The sequence below is a fragment of the Ceratotherium simum genome, chromosome 5 (assembly GCF_057802395.1).
Source record: "Ceratotherium simum simum isolate JZ-2026a chromosome 5, ASM5780239v1, whole genome shotgun sequence".
NCBI lineage: Eukaryota > Metazoa > Chordata > Mammalia > Perissodactyla > Rhinocerotidae > Ceratotherium > Ceratotherium simum.
The window spans coordinates 49,547,758-49,565,383 of record NC_141904.1 but is presented as its reverse complement, the minus strand read 5'-3'; the positions used below and the strand labels follow the sequence as shown (position 1 = coordinate 49,565,383).

The following is a 17,626-nucleotide window of genomic DNA, read 5'->3' as shown; positions in this document are numbered from 1 at the left end:
AGTCTTCCTTTTTACCCCCATCTGTGGTTCCCCACACTCCATTCCTTAGCAGTTACCAGTGGTGTTTGGTATGTATTCTTTCATGTTTTTTCTGATTATTTGTGTGTTGTTTTTTATCATGCTGTTATGCCATATTTGCTTTTATTTTTTCTTAACATTTCTTGGCATCTTCCCGTATCGATATGTGAAGAGCTACCTCATTTCTTTTAATAGTTGTGTGTTATTTCACAGTTTAGTGAATCTATTGGTGGGCATTTGTTACTTTTTAAAATGCCATAATAAACATCCTATTTACATTCATTTTCATTTGCTTTTTTATGTCTTTTGGTGAACTCCATACCTAAAATGAATTGTTGAATTAAGCAGGTATTTCGAAATTTGATAGACTGCCAAATTATCTCATAAAAAATTGTTCCAATTTATATTCCCCCAAAGGTGTATGAGATTACCTATTTTCCTACACTTGTGCCAACACTGGCTGTTATCAAATTTTAAAAAGATTTTATCACTCTCATGGCCAAAAGATGGGATCATTTTTTATAATTTGCATTTTATTTTTTTTGTAATCTGCGTTTTAAAATGAGGCAGGTTTTTTAAAATATGCATTCTTTCTTGAGCTAGGAAGAATAAATTTTATGAACTTAAATGTGAGGGTAAAAGGGAATTTATTTATATCAAATATATTCTATCCTATTTGCATAAATATGAGATAGAACGTATTTGGCATCTCTCTGGATAAGTAAAATACAATATGTGAAGCCCTGGCATGGTGTGTGGTACATAGTGGGTATTTAATAAAAGTCTATTATCTTTCATTCCTTTATTTCCCTCTTCTTTTTCCAGTTAATTGATATTCTCTTTTTAGTCTGCCTTGTTCTTTTAGGTTGTTCTCTTCAGCTGTTCCTCTTTTATCTGAGATAACAGAATGAAGGATCTTTTTTTGTGTGTGTGAGGAAGATCAGCCCTGAGCTAACATCCACGCTAATCCTCCTCTTTTTGCTGAGGAAGACCGTCCCTGAGCTAACATCTATTGCCAATCCTCCTCCTTTTTTTTCCCCAAAGCCCGAGTAGATAGTTGTATGTCATAGTTGCACATCCTTGTAGTTGCTGTATGTGGGACGCGGCCTCAGCATGGCCGGAGAAGCGGTGCGTTGGTGCGTGCCCGGGATCCGAACCCAGGCCGCCAGTAGCGAAGCGCGCGCACTTAACTGCTAAGCCACAGGGCCGGCCCTGAATGATCTTTTCAATGAGTTATGTGAAAGATTTCTGCCTTGGATTTATGGGAGCCAGGACATGGACTGTGTAATCTCTTGTCTTCCAAATTAAAATCTTACATTTTATATTTTAGTGGCATACATTCTAGATTTTCACTGGTCTTATGAAAAATATCTCTGTGAGATTCTTGAGAGTGATTTCGTAGGAAACTCTTGGGTTGGCAGGCTGACTGCAGAGCTAGGCAGGTTGCTGAAATATTAGCTGTAGTCTGAGCCTTTCAGAAAAGGTTGTACATCCTCAAATTGATCTATATAGTCAACGCAGTTGCAGTCAGGATTCTGTCAGGATTTTTGTATAAATCAACAACTGATTCTAAAATTTATATGGAAAAGCAGAGGAAGTAGAATAACCAGAACAATTTTGGAAAAGACCCAATTTGGAGGACTCACATGACCTCATTTCAAGACTTTATACAACTTCAGTAATGTAGACAGTGTGGTATTAGCAAAATGGATAGACTTATAGATCAGTGGAACAGAAGACAGTCCTGAAATAGATCCATGCATAGTGTGGTCAGTTGATTTTCAACAAAAGTGCAAAGATAATTCAATGGAATGAGGATAGTCTTTTCAACAAATGATACAGGAACAATTAAATGTCCATATGCAAAAATATGAACCTAGATCCATATTTTACATCATATATAAAATTTAACTCCAAATATATCATAGGCCTCAAGGTGAAACCTAAATTTGAAAACTATAAAACTTCTAGAGCAAAACGTAGGAGAAAATCCTGTGACTGTGGGTTAGGCAAAGATTTCTTGGATACTTCACTGAAAGCATGAAAGAAAAAAATGATAAATTAGACTTCATCAAAATTTAAAACTTTTGCTTTTCAAAGTACCCAGTTGAGAAAACAAAACTATGAATTATAGACTGAGAGAAAATATTTGCAAAACTCATCTGATAAAGGTTGGTATTCAGAATGTAGAAAGAATTCTCAAAACTCAATAATGAGAAAACAAACAGCCCAATTAAAAAATAGTCAAAAAATTTGACCATTCAGTTCACCAAAGGAAAAAAAGGAATGACAAATAAATACATGAAAAGATGCTCAATATCTGTAGTTATCAGTGAATGAGACACAACTACATCCTATTAGAATAGCTTAAAAAGAAAAAAAAGTCATCTGTTTCCAGAAGTGCTGCTGGTGACCATGTAATCCTCATGTACAGGAGCAATGATGGTGCCCTGGACTTTTTATGTGGAGGTTGTTTTATTTATTTATTTATTTATTTATTTATTTATTTATTTATTTATCTATCTATCTATCTATCTATCTATCTATCTATTTATTTATTTATTTATTTTTTGTGAGGGAGATCAGCCCTGAGCTAACATCCGTGCTAATCCTCCTTTTTTTTTTATGCTGAGGAAGACTGGCTCTGAGCTAACAGCTATTGCCAATCCTCCTCCTTTTTTTTGTTTTTTTCTTCCCCAAAGCCCCAGTAGATAGTTGTATGTCATAGTTGCACATCCTTCTAGTTGCTGTATGTGGCCTCAACATGGCCGGAGAAGCAGTGCGTCAGTGCACGCCCGGGATCCGAACCCGGGCCACCAGTAGCGGAGCGCACACACTTAACCGCTAAGCCACCGGGCCGGCCCAGTGGAGGTTGTTTTACATGGCCCTGTGTCCTCAGAGCATTTGATTTGAATCAGGGACTAAACTTGTGGTGCTTCACGATGGTTTTATTGAATATAATGGTGATCTTTGACAACTTACAGAACAGAAAAGACTTGAGCTTGCTGTTAGGAAGGGCTCTCCTATAGTGGTGGACAAAGCTTGGACACCACAGAAATTAGTGACTCATTTCTGTTCTGTGTTTCTGGGTTTCCTTTTATTGGATCTTTAAATTTTTGACAGATTTTTATCTGTTGTAAGCTAATGCTATGAAGAGTGACAAAAATTCTACTAGTTAGACAGTAGTTGGATCTGTTTTTCATTTTTCTATGTGTCACAACGGGTAATTATTCTTTGTGGTTGTTGCAGGTGCTCCATCTTCTAAACCAACAGTGCTAGCCAATGGTGATCATGGAATAGAAAGGAATGATACCATAGGTAAGTGGTTCCCAGGATTCCCCAAAGTGTGGGTGAAACAGTCACAGTGAACACCTTGATAAGCTCCTTTGAAGAGGATTGTTAGTGGAAGCATATGGATTATTTCTAAGGATATTGTTGTTCTTGTTGGATGTACTGTTTAATCCCAGGGCATCTGCCACATAACATCTCCAACAGTGGAAAGATATACTTTGAACATTTTTGTAGTTGTACCACACAAGAGCTGGATCAATTTCAAAAGTACGCTTATAGATGCAGAATAATCATCATCAAAATATGTTATATTGGAGGCCTTTGTTCTTTAGGCAGGTCTTTTCTCTGAATGCACACTGTACTTAGTTTATTTTCCATGGCTCAATGTTAGGAAACTTGTGAGCTGCAAGTTAAAAGTTCTTCCCTTTCTCTTTTGCCCTCAGTCTGTTTTTCCTTTGTTTTTTCCTTAACTGTTACTTTTGAAATCTGTCTCTAACTTTGACTCCTAGCCCATTACTAGGGCTTTGATATTCTATCAGCTAGCACTGAGTTCCTGTGGGTTCCCACCTTATAACTAGCACCAACCCTCTGTCCCCAGTGAATTTGTAGTGAGCAAAATTCTCAAAGCAGTAGCAGAGTCCAAAGGGATGTACTTAGTAAATCTTTTCTTAAGTAACTGATATGAGAGTCATATTGAATTTTTATAAATAACTGCACATAATTTGCAGTTGTTGTCAGGCTGACACTGTTGACCCATGAATAGACTTCTAGTGATCAAGCACATTGTTCTCTGCAGCAGAGTGTGCTCTTAACTGGGGCATAACTCTTAATTCACATTACTGCAGTGGAAAGAGGCGCTAGACATGTATGGTGTCTCTGTTTCTCTTCTTGTGTGCATACCTCAGCCTTGAGAAGTGTTTTCTTGAGCCAGCATAGGATTTCTCAGTTTCTAAGGCTTCCAAAAAGCCTTCTGTTAGCAATAGCAATTATTCCAGGATTTATTCTTCATTCTGTGACCTTTAGAAATGCTGTATATATCTTCGTACCTCAGATTTATTGATGACTAGGTTCTATTTGTTATGAATGTTAGTTTTACCCAGTAACATTAACACCTTTATTAGCAACTCATAGACTAGGAACTCTTTACTTTAAAAGCGAGAAACAGCCAGAAGTGCCATCTTATCTTCCAGTTTTGTGAACTGAAATTTTTGTATTTTTTTGATGATCTTAATCGTACGTGGTATTGACTGTTTCTGTGCCTGCTTTGAAAGCAAAGTCGCCTGTGTAATTTGGTTTTAAGAAAACATTTACAGAAGTATCCCTGTTATTAAAGGAGAAGAAGCTTGAACATGAACTCTTAAAAAATGAGTAAATTCAACTCCAGGAGGCAGTGCGAGGGGAAGGAAAGGCTTGGAGGGGATTGATTTGATTAGCCAGTTGAAAGAGTGGATGCCGCTTTTTTGTCCGGGAAGGAAACAACTATCAAAACTAGAGTAGGTTTGTTCTCCAGCAGGATGCCAAGTATGACCAGAAGAGACTCAAACTTTATGTAGCAATTGCTTCCCGCTGCCAAATGTTAATAGTGCAGAAAAAAAGAACAGGAAAAAGGTGCAGCCTGGCTCTTGCTGTTTCAAGACTCCTAGTTCCCTGGTGGCAAAAAAGAACCCAGCTGTTGTACTGCCCAGTGACATCATGAGAGCAGGTCTTCCTGCTCTTGGACACCTCTTTACTCTTGGGTAGAATATAGTTTGTGCACTTAGGAAGATGTTTGTGCTCTGAATTTGATCTCTTGACTATAATAAAGCAGATGATTTACTGAAAATATGCATGTTTACTTGGGAGTGGAAAGTAGTAGGGAGGGGGCAAAGAGTGCATGTTTTTGGAGCATGTTATGACTTCTTTCTAATTTGGCTATCCCTAACTGGAGCATGTAGCTCAGTGCCATTTTGAAAATTCTTATTTGTTTCCTTCAGAATGTTGTCTATAGTCCTAAGAGCAGACCAGCTCCACTGATAACATGTAAAGGTTTATGAGCATCTTGCTATGTTGAACTTGTGCTAATTACTAATGACCTGTGCTTTTCCGCCCTTTCCTCCCCCTTCCTACTTCTTCCTCCCTTTCTATTTTTCTCCTCCTAGAAGCCTAGCGTGTCTCTCAACACTGGGGCTGCGGCAACACCAGACCAGTGATCTTTCCTAAGCACCGTTACACTTCTAAAACCTTCAGCATTTTGCAGAGCTTTGCTTTTCCTTCCTGGACACGATATAGAAGAAGCTGAGGGTAGTTCTTCGGGGCCTATTTCTGCTGATGTCTGAGCAAACCACCTGCTTCCTTTGTGCTCTGCAGGGCTTGATGGAACCTCCTTTCCCTTTGTGAGCACAAAGGACAAGATGAATTCTTTTTAATTTCAGTATTTTATGAAGATCATCTAATGTCTTTTATTTCTTGTTCTCTTTTGAAACTCATTTTATCGTTTAATTCAATCTCACATTTTCCTTTCCTTTAAACATTTTTAGTTGGCTTTTTTCATTTGGTTTTCAGATTTTCAACATGAATCAGGATATTGTAACACCAAACGAGAATGTGTGCTTTCATGAAGGGATTGAGACCACCAGAACTTCAGGGAACCTCCTTTTTCCTCTCCATCCTCTCTCCCTCTGTGAGCTTGCTTTTAGGGAAGTGTAATTTTTCAGGCTACCTATGTTTCTCTCCACCTTACTAAAATCTGAATAATGATAGCTATTTTAATTTAAAATTTTCTAATTTAGGGTAGCTCTGATTAAACTTTGAAAAGTATTTCCTCAAATTAAATCATTCTTTGTTATTTGCAAGTTGGGCTGAAATTGTTTCTATTATGGAATTATGATCTATTTGTCTAAGCTTCGATTCTCCTGAAAATTTGTTTTTGTGTATGGAATTTTATAGCCAAAGTCAGTTTCTTGACATGATCATGAATTATCAAATTAGAATTGAGAAGTTAAAGAAAATAGAATCCTGTATTGTTAGAATACCTGAAATGTTGATACAGATAGAAAATAACTTTCTGTAACAACATGAGAATGAAAGTAGATTGCAGCACATTGAAGAACCACAACAACTTATCAGGTTTCTAATGAAATGATTATCTGATTGGACTCCAACTCTGTTCAGGATTAATATCTAGTATCCCTTTGATCTCTAGAGATGCCTTTATGCAGCATGCTGGTGAGATTGGTGGATCACGCATGAAGACCTGTGTGTCATGTCCTTTACCATGAACATTCTCATTTACACCCACACATTTTTAGGATTGTCTCAATAGAACTTTCTTAGTCTCCTTCCTCATTTTTCCAAACTAATAGCTAAAAAATCTAGAACCATTTGGGATAAGTACCATGGGACTTTTCAAATGATAAGCTTTAATCAGGTTTTCAGAAATAGAATATAAAACATGGACCATGTTTTGAAGTCTTAGAGGAGTTCTGGTTTAAGATCTGAAATATGAAATATTCTTTTTAATTTTCTATCCTCTTACTGATTATGCAGGTTTTTATAATCGCGAACCTACTGATTGTTTCAGATTAAAATAAATAATTGGCACCATGTTCTGAGGAGGATTTCGAGGTGTACATTGTTTTAGATCTTCTGATACAAAACTGCTTTTGAGATGGAAAAATCAGAATATTATGAAAGTTTAAACTGAGTCCCTGCAATGACTTCTGGAATTTAGGAGGCATCATTCCCTCTTCTAGTCACAAGGATCTGGTCACAAGGGAGTGTTTCTCTGCCAAGAATTCCTTCTATGGGTTCTGGAGAGAAGACACTGCAAGGAGGCGCATTTTAGAGGGAAGAGCTTATGCTCACCTTGTAAGCAGTTGATAAAATACGAAAATCCTACCATAGGACAGCACACCATCAAATGAAAAACAGAGCTCTTTCCCTTTGGTGTGCAGTTGTTTAATGTGTTTTTTGGTTTTCCGTGGGATTTTTCTTTTTCTTTTTTTTTTTTTTTGCCAGGGAATTTTTCAAAACTGGTAGTGCTGACTTTTAAAAATCATGTTTGACATTTTTCTATCACTTCTAACCAGTCTCTGCAGCTTGTCTAAGTGACGGGTGGGTGGAGAAGCCTGGGTGCGATTCTACTATGGCAGAGGTCAGAGGCACACACTCACCTTCGTTATTGACATTGATTTATTCCACTTTTATTTCCATTTTGTTATGTTTTTGTTTGAAATTTGTTTTTTCCAAATACACTTTCTTTTTCAATTTATGGAATTGAAATTTTCTACTATCAGCCAGCTGAAATTTGGTATATATTGTTAGTGCTCTCTGTTTCACTTGGATGTTTCATTTTGAAAAAAATAAATTTAATGTTTCACGTATAGCTTCATAGAAAGTAGGCACTCCTGTAATGAAATGCTGTATTGCCATGATGGTCACACCCGAGTGGCCCAGTATCTCACTGGTAAGGTGACCAGACTGGTCAAGGTTGCTCTGTTGAAATGTTATATTTCTTATATGTAATCTCTCTCTTTCTCTTTTTTTTTTTTTTTCTTTTTTGGCCCAATGTTGAAAAATAACTTTGTTTTTAAATAATATTTTTATAACTTGGTTCATGCACCTAAGTTTATATTTTTTGTGACTTTAGACTTCAACAGTTTGTATATTGGGACATTTTAATGTGATCATTGTGCTAAATAAATTACTCTAATAAACATCTTACATTAACACCTTACGGACTGGATTTTGGTTGGGGTCTTAATTATTGAAGTATAATGTGACTAGGACATGAGTTTGGTAAATAAAGACTCTTGAGGCATGAGTTCTCAGTCTAACAAAGCTTCTAATCCCACCCGTAGTAATTCCATAATTGTATGGGCTTTTTACTTTTTGCTAGGCACTTTCACTTAACATTGTCATTTTTGATTCTCAGAGCAACTCCCTTTTATCTAGAATCTGTAAGACTTAAGAAGCCCAAATAACTATTGATATTTTATAGCATCTGTTGAGTAAGATAGTTGGCAGAGTGGCAATATGCAGTTATTCCAAAAGACAGTTTCATGGCATATGAATTGTCGTTAGATACCTTCTAATACTACATGTATGTTTAGTTTAGTCCAATTAAAATTCACATTCACAGTCATCCTAAAATGCCTTCTGAATTATCAAATAAAACCATTACATTCAATAACATTTTAATTTTATAACTTTATTATTTGATAATCTAGTATGCTATATCTGAGAAGAATTCAATGGAATGCCCAGTTCCCTGGCCATTCTGGGGTAGTGTTTCTTTACAGTAGATAGACTTGCAAATGCAATATATTGACTGAATTAAGACATTGAAAACATTCTGTGCCTAAGGTAATTTGCATGGCATAAAGAACTTTTTTTAGCTTGGTACACATTTCTTTTATTAAGAGAGGTCAATTTAATGTTCTTAGATTTCCCTTTATTAAGAGAGCTTAATAATCTATTCTTAGGTTTAAAGCACAAGAACTTAAATACGAAAAATAATAATTCACAGTCCCTACTAACTTTCTTATAAGTACCCTAGGATTAAAGCTTTTGGTCATGGGGACAATTCTTGGATCTTATTAGTGTATTCATTTTGATGAAAGTGAGATGACACCTGGCTATACTTGAATTCTTCCCCCTTGTTGACCTGATAATATGGTAGAGCTGGGAGGCTAGAGAGGGTTCTGGGCAAAGACACAGGACTGGTGGGGCAGGCACAGAGTGTTAGTTTCATTTCTCAGTCATGTGTAAAAGTGGATTGTCTTTGATTTTATATTGATGCTGTTTCCGTTACAGGGAAGGCTTAACAAGACTTAACCACAAATTATTTGTGAAATAAACCTCTCTGCTACCGTAGAGGCAAATTACTGTTATTTACACTGTTTGGGGCTGAATGCAGTACACTGAGTGCTCCACGATTGGCAGTGTTACTGGTGGTTTCCATTGTGAACAGAGTAGGTGGCTTATTATTGTGATAACTATTCTGAATGTGATGTGATATCAATCCCTCAGGTCGTACCAGCAGTCAAACAGTAAAACTGTTTTGTTAGAATGTCATGACACAGGAGATATCCTTGGGTGTTTCATCACTGACTCTTGTATCTTCAGAGAGAATGCAAAGGATTTAGCATTAGAAAAATTCTAAGGCACCAAAACTGTGAAATCTTAACAGAAAAACAAATGTGTAATGTTAGAGTTTCTGAGCAGCTATTACAACCAACCCATAAGTTGGCATTATAACTCATAAATGAAGTCCAAGCATAAAGCTGCACACTGTGTTCCTAGATGTAGACATGGCAAGACGTCCTTTCCCCCGCCTCCTCCCCAAATGTTGGAAACAAAGCTTTAGTTTTTTTCTTTCATTTTCCAGCTATGACTTACCTTTTGGAGACACGTCAGTAAATACCAGCCCCTAATGTTTCTTAAAGTTTTTTTCGGTTCATGGTTTTCTGATAAAAATGTAGAACTTCTTAGAAAAATCCACATATACCCGTTAACACAACATGTTACATTTACTTTTAGGGTGTTTAGGACTCCCTTGAAACCAGCTCATGGGCTGAGCTTAACAACCTTTAAGCAAAGCATTTAATTATACTGTGAGCCATTTGATTTCAATTTCTACTGGAGTTTTGTATTGAATAAGACAAAAATTGCTTCTTCCTGATCTTTGAGTGAGTCCATAATTCTGATATACTTTATTAACCATAACTTCGTTTATGTGATTTGCTTCTCTTTGCGGAATGAAACTCCACACTATACCAAAAGGCGTATGTATATACAGAATATTTTCTTTTTTCTTTTATTTGTAATTCCATAAGTAATATATGAATACATTCTCCTTTCTAAGAAAAAATAAAGCATTATAGATACAGCACACTCTATCAGAGACCAGAGGATTTTTACTCACGGAACTACTAACATTCACACACAGCTACTGTAAATTGATCCTGTATTTTTACCTGAATCTAGACTTGAACCGATTTTTCTATCTGATACATCTCATTAATAATAAGGATGGCGGCCGGCCAGGTGGCGCAAGTGGTTAAGTGCGTGCGCTCCGCTGCGGCGGCCTGGGGTTCGCAGGTTCAGATCCCGGGTATGCACTGATGCACCGCTTGTCAGACCATGCTGTGGCGGCGTCCCATATAAAGTAGAGGAAGATGGGCATGGATGTTAGCTCAGGGCCAATCTTCCTCAGCAAAAAAGAGGAGGATTGGCAGATGTTAGCTAAGGCCCGATCTTCCTCACACACACACAAAAATAATAATAATAATAAGGATGACTATCATTTGCATAACACATTAGAGTTGTAAAGCTCTTTTGAATGTATAATACTATACCCATTTTTTATTTGAAGAAGTTAGGTTAATAATAGAGCTCAAAATTGAACCTAGACTGATAAGAAGCCCTATGCTCTTTCTATCACAATATGTCATATCACAGTAGGTCTTCTTAAGTGCTAAGTATCAGAAAGGTGGTTAGAAGGAATAGACCTTTAAAAACTTGTTTTAAGGCCTTTCTTAGGCATTACTTTCTGAGAGAAAATGCAGGCTGAGGCAAGGGCTTTGCATGCAGGTAGTTTATTTTGAGAAATGATCCCGGGAAACAAGAATGGGAGACTGGAAAAAGTGAAATTGGAAAGAGGAAAAGCCAATACGATGAAGTATTATTAACTTAGTCACTTCTGTGGACAAAGGGGGCTTAATCCTGTTGAGGTCTTTTGAAGAACTCTGTATAATGTGTCTCAGAATCTTCCACCTGAGTAATAGAACTGGGTAGCATTTATTCATCATTTGCCATCTCTCATTGATTAACTCTGCAGATGTCTTGTCTCTGGTATCAGAGATGGTGTGGGGCAGAAAGCTCTGGTTTGGTTGAAATAAAGTGCTTCAAATCACACCTGCATGCAGCTGTTTGCTGCAGCTATAGCTGGAGTAAAAGATGGACTTTAGAGGAGGATTGGGCACAAGAGGTGTCCAATTAACCAAGAGGTTAATTCAAGAAAAGATTTATGCCTTGTTATAAGGAATGAGACGCTTGAATTCTATACAGGGAAATTTAAAGGAACTCCATCTATCATGCAACTAATTCCCAAGCCTAATTGTTAGAAACTGTAGAACTAACCACAAAAATTAGTTTTGGAATTGTCCAGCCTAATATTTTTTTCTTGAATCAGTTTCAGTAGTTTCTATGTTTCTAAGAGTTTGTCCATTTCATCTAGGTTACATAATTTGTTGATGTGCTGTTTTTCTTAGTATTCCCTTAAAAACCTTTTTATTTCTGTAAGATTGGTGTTGATGTCTCCTCTTTCATTCCTGAATTTAGTATTTTGATCCCTCTCTCTTCTTCTTGATCAGTCTAGCTAAAGGTTTGTCAATATTATTGATCTTTCCAAGCAATCAACTTTTGGTTTTGTTGAGTTTTCTCTATTTTTCTCTGCTCTATTTCATTTATTTCCACTCTAATCTGTATTATTTCCTTCCTTCTCCTTGCTTTGAGTTTATTTTGTTCTTTTTTTCTAGTTTTTTAAGGTGGTAGGTTATGTTACTGATTTGTGGGTTTTTTCCCTCTTTTAACGTAGGTTTTTACAGCTATACATTTCCCTCTAAGCACCGCTTTAGCTGCATCTCATAAGTTTTGGTGTGTTGTGTTTTCATTTTCATTCATCTCAAAGTATTTTCTAATTTCCTTTGTGATTTCTTTGAGCTATTGGTAATTTAGGATGTTGTTAATTTCCACATATTTGTGAAGTTCTCAAACTAATTTATGTTGTCATTTCCTAATTTCATTCCATTGTGGTTGGAGAATATACTTTGTATGATTTCATTCTTTTAAAATATATTCAGGCTTGTTTTATGGCCTAACATATGGTCTGTCCTGGAGAATGTTCCATGTGTACTTGAGAAGAATGTATATTCTACTGTTGTTGGGTGGAGTGTTCTAAAAAACGTCTGTTAGGTTGAGTTGCTTTATATTGTTGTTCAGGTTTTCTATTCCTTGTTGATATTCTGTCTAGTTGTTCTATCTGTTATTGAAAGTAGGGTATTGAAGTCTTCAGCAATCATTGTTGAGTTGTCTATTTCTCAGTTTGGTTAGTTTTTGCTTCATATATTTTAGGGCTCTCATCCTAATGTTTTAAAGAAGAAATTTGAATAATATAACTAACTTTTACATGCTTTTAACATTGTTCAAGGATTAATTCCTTGTGAGAAATTCTGGGGTGTGGATTAGAGGATGTACACAAATGGTTACTACAAATATGAGTTTCCAGGAGCTTCCAAAACAACAATGAAACATCAGTCACTGGTAGGAAGATTTAAAGTGCTTTTTCAAGAGATGATTTTTTCCCCCTCAAAATCCCAACCATCTTTTTTTGTAGAAATAGAAAAATCAGTCCTAAAATTCATATGGAATCTCAAAGGACCCCAAATAACCGAAACAATCTAATATACTATAGTAATCGAAAAAGTGTGATCCTGGCATAAAGATAGACATATAGACCAAGGAATAAAATAGAGAGCCCAGAAATAAACCTTTGCATAATTGATTTTAGACAGGGGTGCCAAGACTATTCAATGGGGAAAAGATAGTCTTTTCAACAAACGGTGTTAGGAAAACTGGATATCCACATGCAAAAGAATTAAATTGGACTCTTACTCTGCACCATATACAAAAGTTAACTCAAAATGTATCAAAGACCTAAACGTAAGAGCTAAAACTATAAAACTCTTGGAAGAAAACAGAGGGCAAAAGCTTCATGACATTGGATTTGGCAGTGATTTCTTGGACATGACACTAAAAGGACAGGCAACAAAAGTAAAAATAGCTAAATTGGACTTCATAAAAAGTAAAAGCTTTTGTACATCAAAGGACACTATCAATAGAGCAAAAAGGCACTCCATGGAATGGGAGAAAATATTCGCAAAACATGTATAAGGGATTAATATCCAGAATATATAAACCATTCCTACAACTCAACGACATAAAAACAAACAACTCCATTAAAAGTGGGCAAGGGACTTAAATAGACATTTCTCCAAAGAAGATATACAAATAGCCAATAAGCACATGAAGAGATGCTTAACATCAAAACCACAATGAGATACCACTTCACACCCATTAGGATGGCTATTATAAAAAACAAACAAACAGAAAATAACAAATATTGGTGAGGATGTAGAGGAATTGGAACTCTTCTGCACTATTGCTGAGAATATAAAATGGTATAACTGCTGTGGGAAACAGTATGGCAGTTCCACAAAAAATTAAAAATGGAATTACTGTATGGTCCAGTAATCCCACTTCTGGGTATATACCACAAAGAACTGAAAGCAGGGACTTGAACATATTTGTACACCCTTGTTCACAGCAGCATTATTTACAATAGCAAAAAGGTGGAAGCAACCCATGTGCCCATAGACAGGTGGCTGGATAAACAAAATGTGGTATTTACATAGAGTAGAGTGTTATTCAGCCTTAAAAAGGAAGAAAATTCTAACACATGGTCCAAGATGTATGAACCCTGAAGATATAATAATAAGTGAAATAAGCCAGTCACAAAAGGTCAAATACTGATTCCGCTTAAATGAGGGTACCATATATAAGTAGTCAAATTCTTAGAGACAGAAAGTAGTATGGTGGTTGCCAGGAGTTGAGAGGAGGGGGGAATGGGGAGTTATTTTTTGGTGGGTACAGAGTTTCAGTTTTGCAAGATGAAAAGAAGTTCTGGAGATGGATGGCGGTGATGTTTGCATAACAGTGTGAATGTACTTAATGCCACTGAATGATACACTTAAAAATGGTAAAAATAAATAAATAAAGCTAGCTCATTTAAAAAAAGATGATTTTCAAATTAGATCACCTTGTACACTACAAACCCCTTCAGAATTAAAGTAATGCTTTATGTATTGGTTGTCTTGTGGCTTTGTTCTAGTTTGTTCAGTTGCAGAGAGAAATAGGCAAATATGTAAACATTACTTAAATGCTAAACAGAGTTATAAGGAACATTTTGTAAGAACAGATGTAATATTGGTTAAATTCCATGAGAAGGTTGGATGAGAAGTAAGGAAATTTGAAATTAGAGCTTGAAATCTCCATTTGGATGTAGAGTTGAAGTGTCCTAAACTGAACTCCTGATCTCCCCAACCAAATCAAAACAAGACAAACAAAAAACAAAACCTGCTTCTCTGTCTCATTAAATGGAAATGGAATGTCCTTGTATTTGCTCAGGCTAGATGTTTGGCTTCCCCTCTCCTTTCTTTCTCTCATACCCCACATCTAATTTGTCAGAAAAATAGATCTGAAACCTAACTACTTCTCACCACTGCCACTGATTTCTCCCTGATTGGAGCCATCATCTCTCACCTTGGCTACTGTAATAACTTCCCACATTAGTCTCCCTTCTTCCATTTTTTCCTCCCTACAGTGTGTTCCCAAAAGCATCCAGAGTCCTGTACATAGATCATGTTATTCTTTTGCTGAAAACCCTCCAGTGGTTTCCCATCTCAAAGTGAAAGCCAAAGTCATTACCAGACACCAGAAGGCCATATGATACCCCTGTCATCTCTCTGACCATGTCTTCTCCTAGTTCTCCCCTTTGCTAACTTTGCTTCACTGGTATTCTTACTGCTGTTCCGGAACAAGCCATGTGGGCCCCTGCCTTGGGCTCTGAGCGCTAGCTGTTTTTTCTGGAATGCTCTTCCCTCAGATATACCGACAGTTGACTCGACCTTCTCAGTGAGGCCTTCTCTGTCTTAGCTAAAATTGCACCCCTTCCATTTTTCTCTCCTACATTTCTGCTTTAATTTTCTCCATGGTACTTGTCACTTTGTAATTTGTACAGTTTAATTATTTATCTTGTTTATTGTCTGACTTTTCCCTCTAGAAAATAAGTATCATGAGAGGGACAGGGTTTTTGTTTTGTTTGCTGCTGTGGCCTAGCACCTAGAGCAGTGAAATATAGTAGGTGCTCAGTAGCTAATGAAGGAATAATCTTGTTGAATGTGTAAGTAAAAAAAAAAAAAAAAAAAAACACAAAAACTCTGAAGGAAGGAAATGTGGTTCTGAGAAAGGAGTCTGTCCTAAATTGGCAATGATACTTGTGCTAGGATGGAAGAGTTGAAAGGAAGTGAAGTAGGTGACGGACAGGGTGGAAGCTGGGAGGATGCGCTGTTGGAGCACTGACTGAAGCAGTGCGAGGAGCTCTGTAGGAGAAGTAGCAGATTCCCTCTGGCAGTGGAAGGGTATTTCTGCCATTGCATATTTCCTGCTCATTCTGAAGCATATCAGGACTTTTGCCCATAGATTCCTTGCTATGTTTTTGTAACATGTAAGAATGTAGCAGGCAGTTTTTAATTTCTCCTCTCTTCTCTTTCATGGCAAAACCTGAGTATGCCATTTAGCCCATTTGTTCTGGTGTTACTCCCATATCCCCGACAACGTTTACAATGATTTTCCGTCTCCCTCTTTACCTAACATATTTTCATGGCTAAAACATTGTCATTGAGTTTGGAAAAAAATTTTTTTTTTTCAATAATAAAGGCTTATGCTATGATCTTTCTATGCTATTGAGAAAATTACAAATTTCTATCTAGACTGTAACTGCTGTTGTGTTTAATGTTGAAAAGAGCAGTGCGCCACCTTGCTATTTTGTGTATAAACAGAATGATTATCTGATGTAAATTTTTGTATATTGTGAAGGTGCATAAGCAGTTTGATTATGCTTCCTTCCTTTCTCTTCATCAGCATTTTTTTCTGAGTAGGTGGTCATTTCTGTCTGTTTCAGGCCTCACATGGGAAAAGAAAGTTAAGAGCAAGGCCAAATATAATTGCAGTAATTTTTGCCAGGTATTGGTATGTGTCTTTCTGAAAATAAGTCACCCTTAGTGATTAGTTTAAATTTGAGAAAGCTGTGGAAAGAGCAGGTCTAGCTCTACCACCTGCTAGTTTTGGTCTCTTAGGCAAGTTATTGCCCTCTTTGAATCAAAGGCTCCTCATCTATAAAAGGAGAGCTAGAAATAAAAGAATTGTTTGGGTTAAGGGACAGAAAAATGTTTTCTGTCCCCATATCCATATTCTGTCCCTTAACAGAAAGTATTACAGAAAGCTTTGTAACCTGGTTGAAGGGGTTAATAAATGTAAAATGATATTAGGATGACAATTAATGTCCACGTAGGAAGTCCTTACAGGTTCAACCCAGTAAATGCTTTTGCCAATAAATCATTGTTTGGCAAACAGCCCTTTTTCCTATTTAAATGATTGTATAACAGTATTTTAATTGGGTGTAATTAGAGCATGTCTGGTGCCCATTGTGTCTTTGGAGATGCTCTATTTCTAGAAGACAAAACTGAAGGTGAAGCTTTAAAAGAACTCCAGGCAGACTGAAGGAAGAGCTTTTGTTTTGTTTCTTGTGAGAAAATTAGGTTAGGACTTTGTCATTGTAAAAACCTGGCACAGTTGGTTCTCCGATAGGTTTTTAGCGGTTTAAAATGAGATAAGAAGATGCAAAGCTGTGTAATTAAGTATTAGTGTAGACTCCTTAAAGGTCTTCATTGAAGAGTTTTGCTTTCTGGTTAATAAAAGTTAATATTTCTGGCCTTCAGTTTTCCTGTGTAAAATAAAGAGGTATTCTGCTGTTGCAGCTGCTGCTGCTATTTTTGGTACTGAGCAGCAAAGACAATGGTGTATTCTCTCATGCACATGATAGCCTTTTAATTAGAGATTAACATGTGCCTGCTGATTTATTTTCTTTGGTTTAAACATCTCAGCGTTTTTTCCACTTTTTTCCTACTGTGTAGATTTAAGCCATCTCACAGATTTTAATTCTTGGTATCTGTATCAGTCACGGTCTAGTCAGGAGACAGAAACCACACAGTAATTTGAACAGGGAATTAACTACTGAGGGGTAAAGAGAACTTGAAAGGATATAGGACTGGCAGACTTAGGGAGCAGTTACTACCCCTGGGACTCAGCAGAGTACACAAGTAAAGAAAAATTTGGAAGAATACCCTTTTCCCTCAAAGGTAGTTTCTTATCTTGGATGTCTTCACTGGATGGTGAAGATGTTTGCTGAGGTGATGTAGGCCAAGGTTGGCAAACAGGAGGCTGTACATGGAGGTGCTGCTGAATCACCAAGAAGCCAGTGAGGGGCACTGGCAGAACTTGCCCGGGAAGATGCTTGTGGGAGGGCCCACTAAACATGTTGGGGTGAGTACCATTGGGTGTTCTGCACACCAGCAGTGCACCATGGGAGGAAAGAAAATGGAAAAGTACAGGCTTCCTCCAGCACCCTTTACTAAGCTTAATATCATGCCGACTGACA

At 36.9% G+C, this 17,626-nt stretch overlaps 1 protein-coding gene across 11 annotated transcripts in view; it reads left to right on the top strand.

The window, feature by feature from the left end:
• MAP4 (microtubule associated protein 4) overlaps window positions 1-17,626 on the top strand; it is a 195,480-nt gene that overhangs the window by 90,014 nt on the left and 87,840 nt on the right. For all 11 annotated transcript variants that reach the window (XM_087430891.1, XM_087430895.1, XM_087430898.1 and 8 more), the window contains exon 3: window positions 3,268-3,336. In XM_087430891.1, the coding sequence (XP_087287017.1) occupies window positions 3,268-3,336 (69 nt within the window). The remainder of the gene's footprint in view (window positions 1-3,267; window positions 3,337-17,626) is intronic.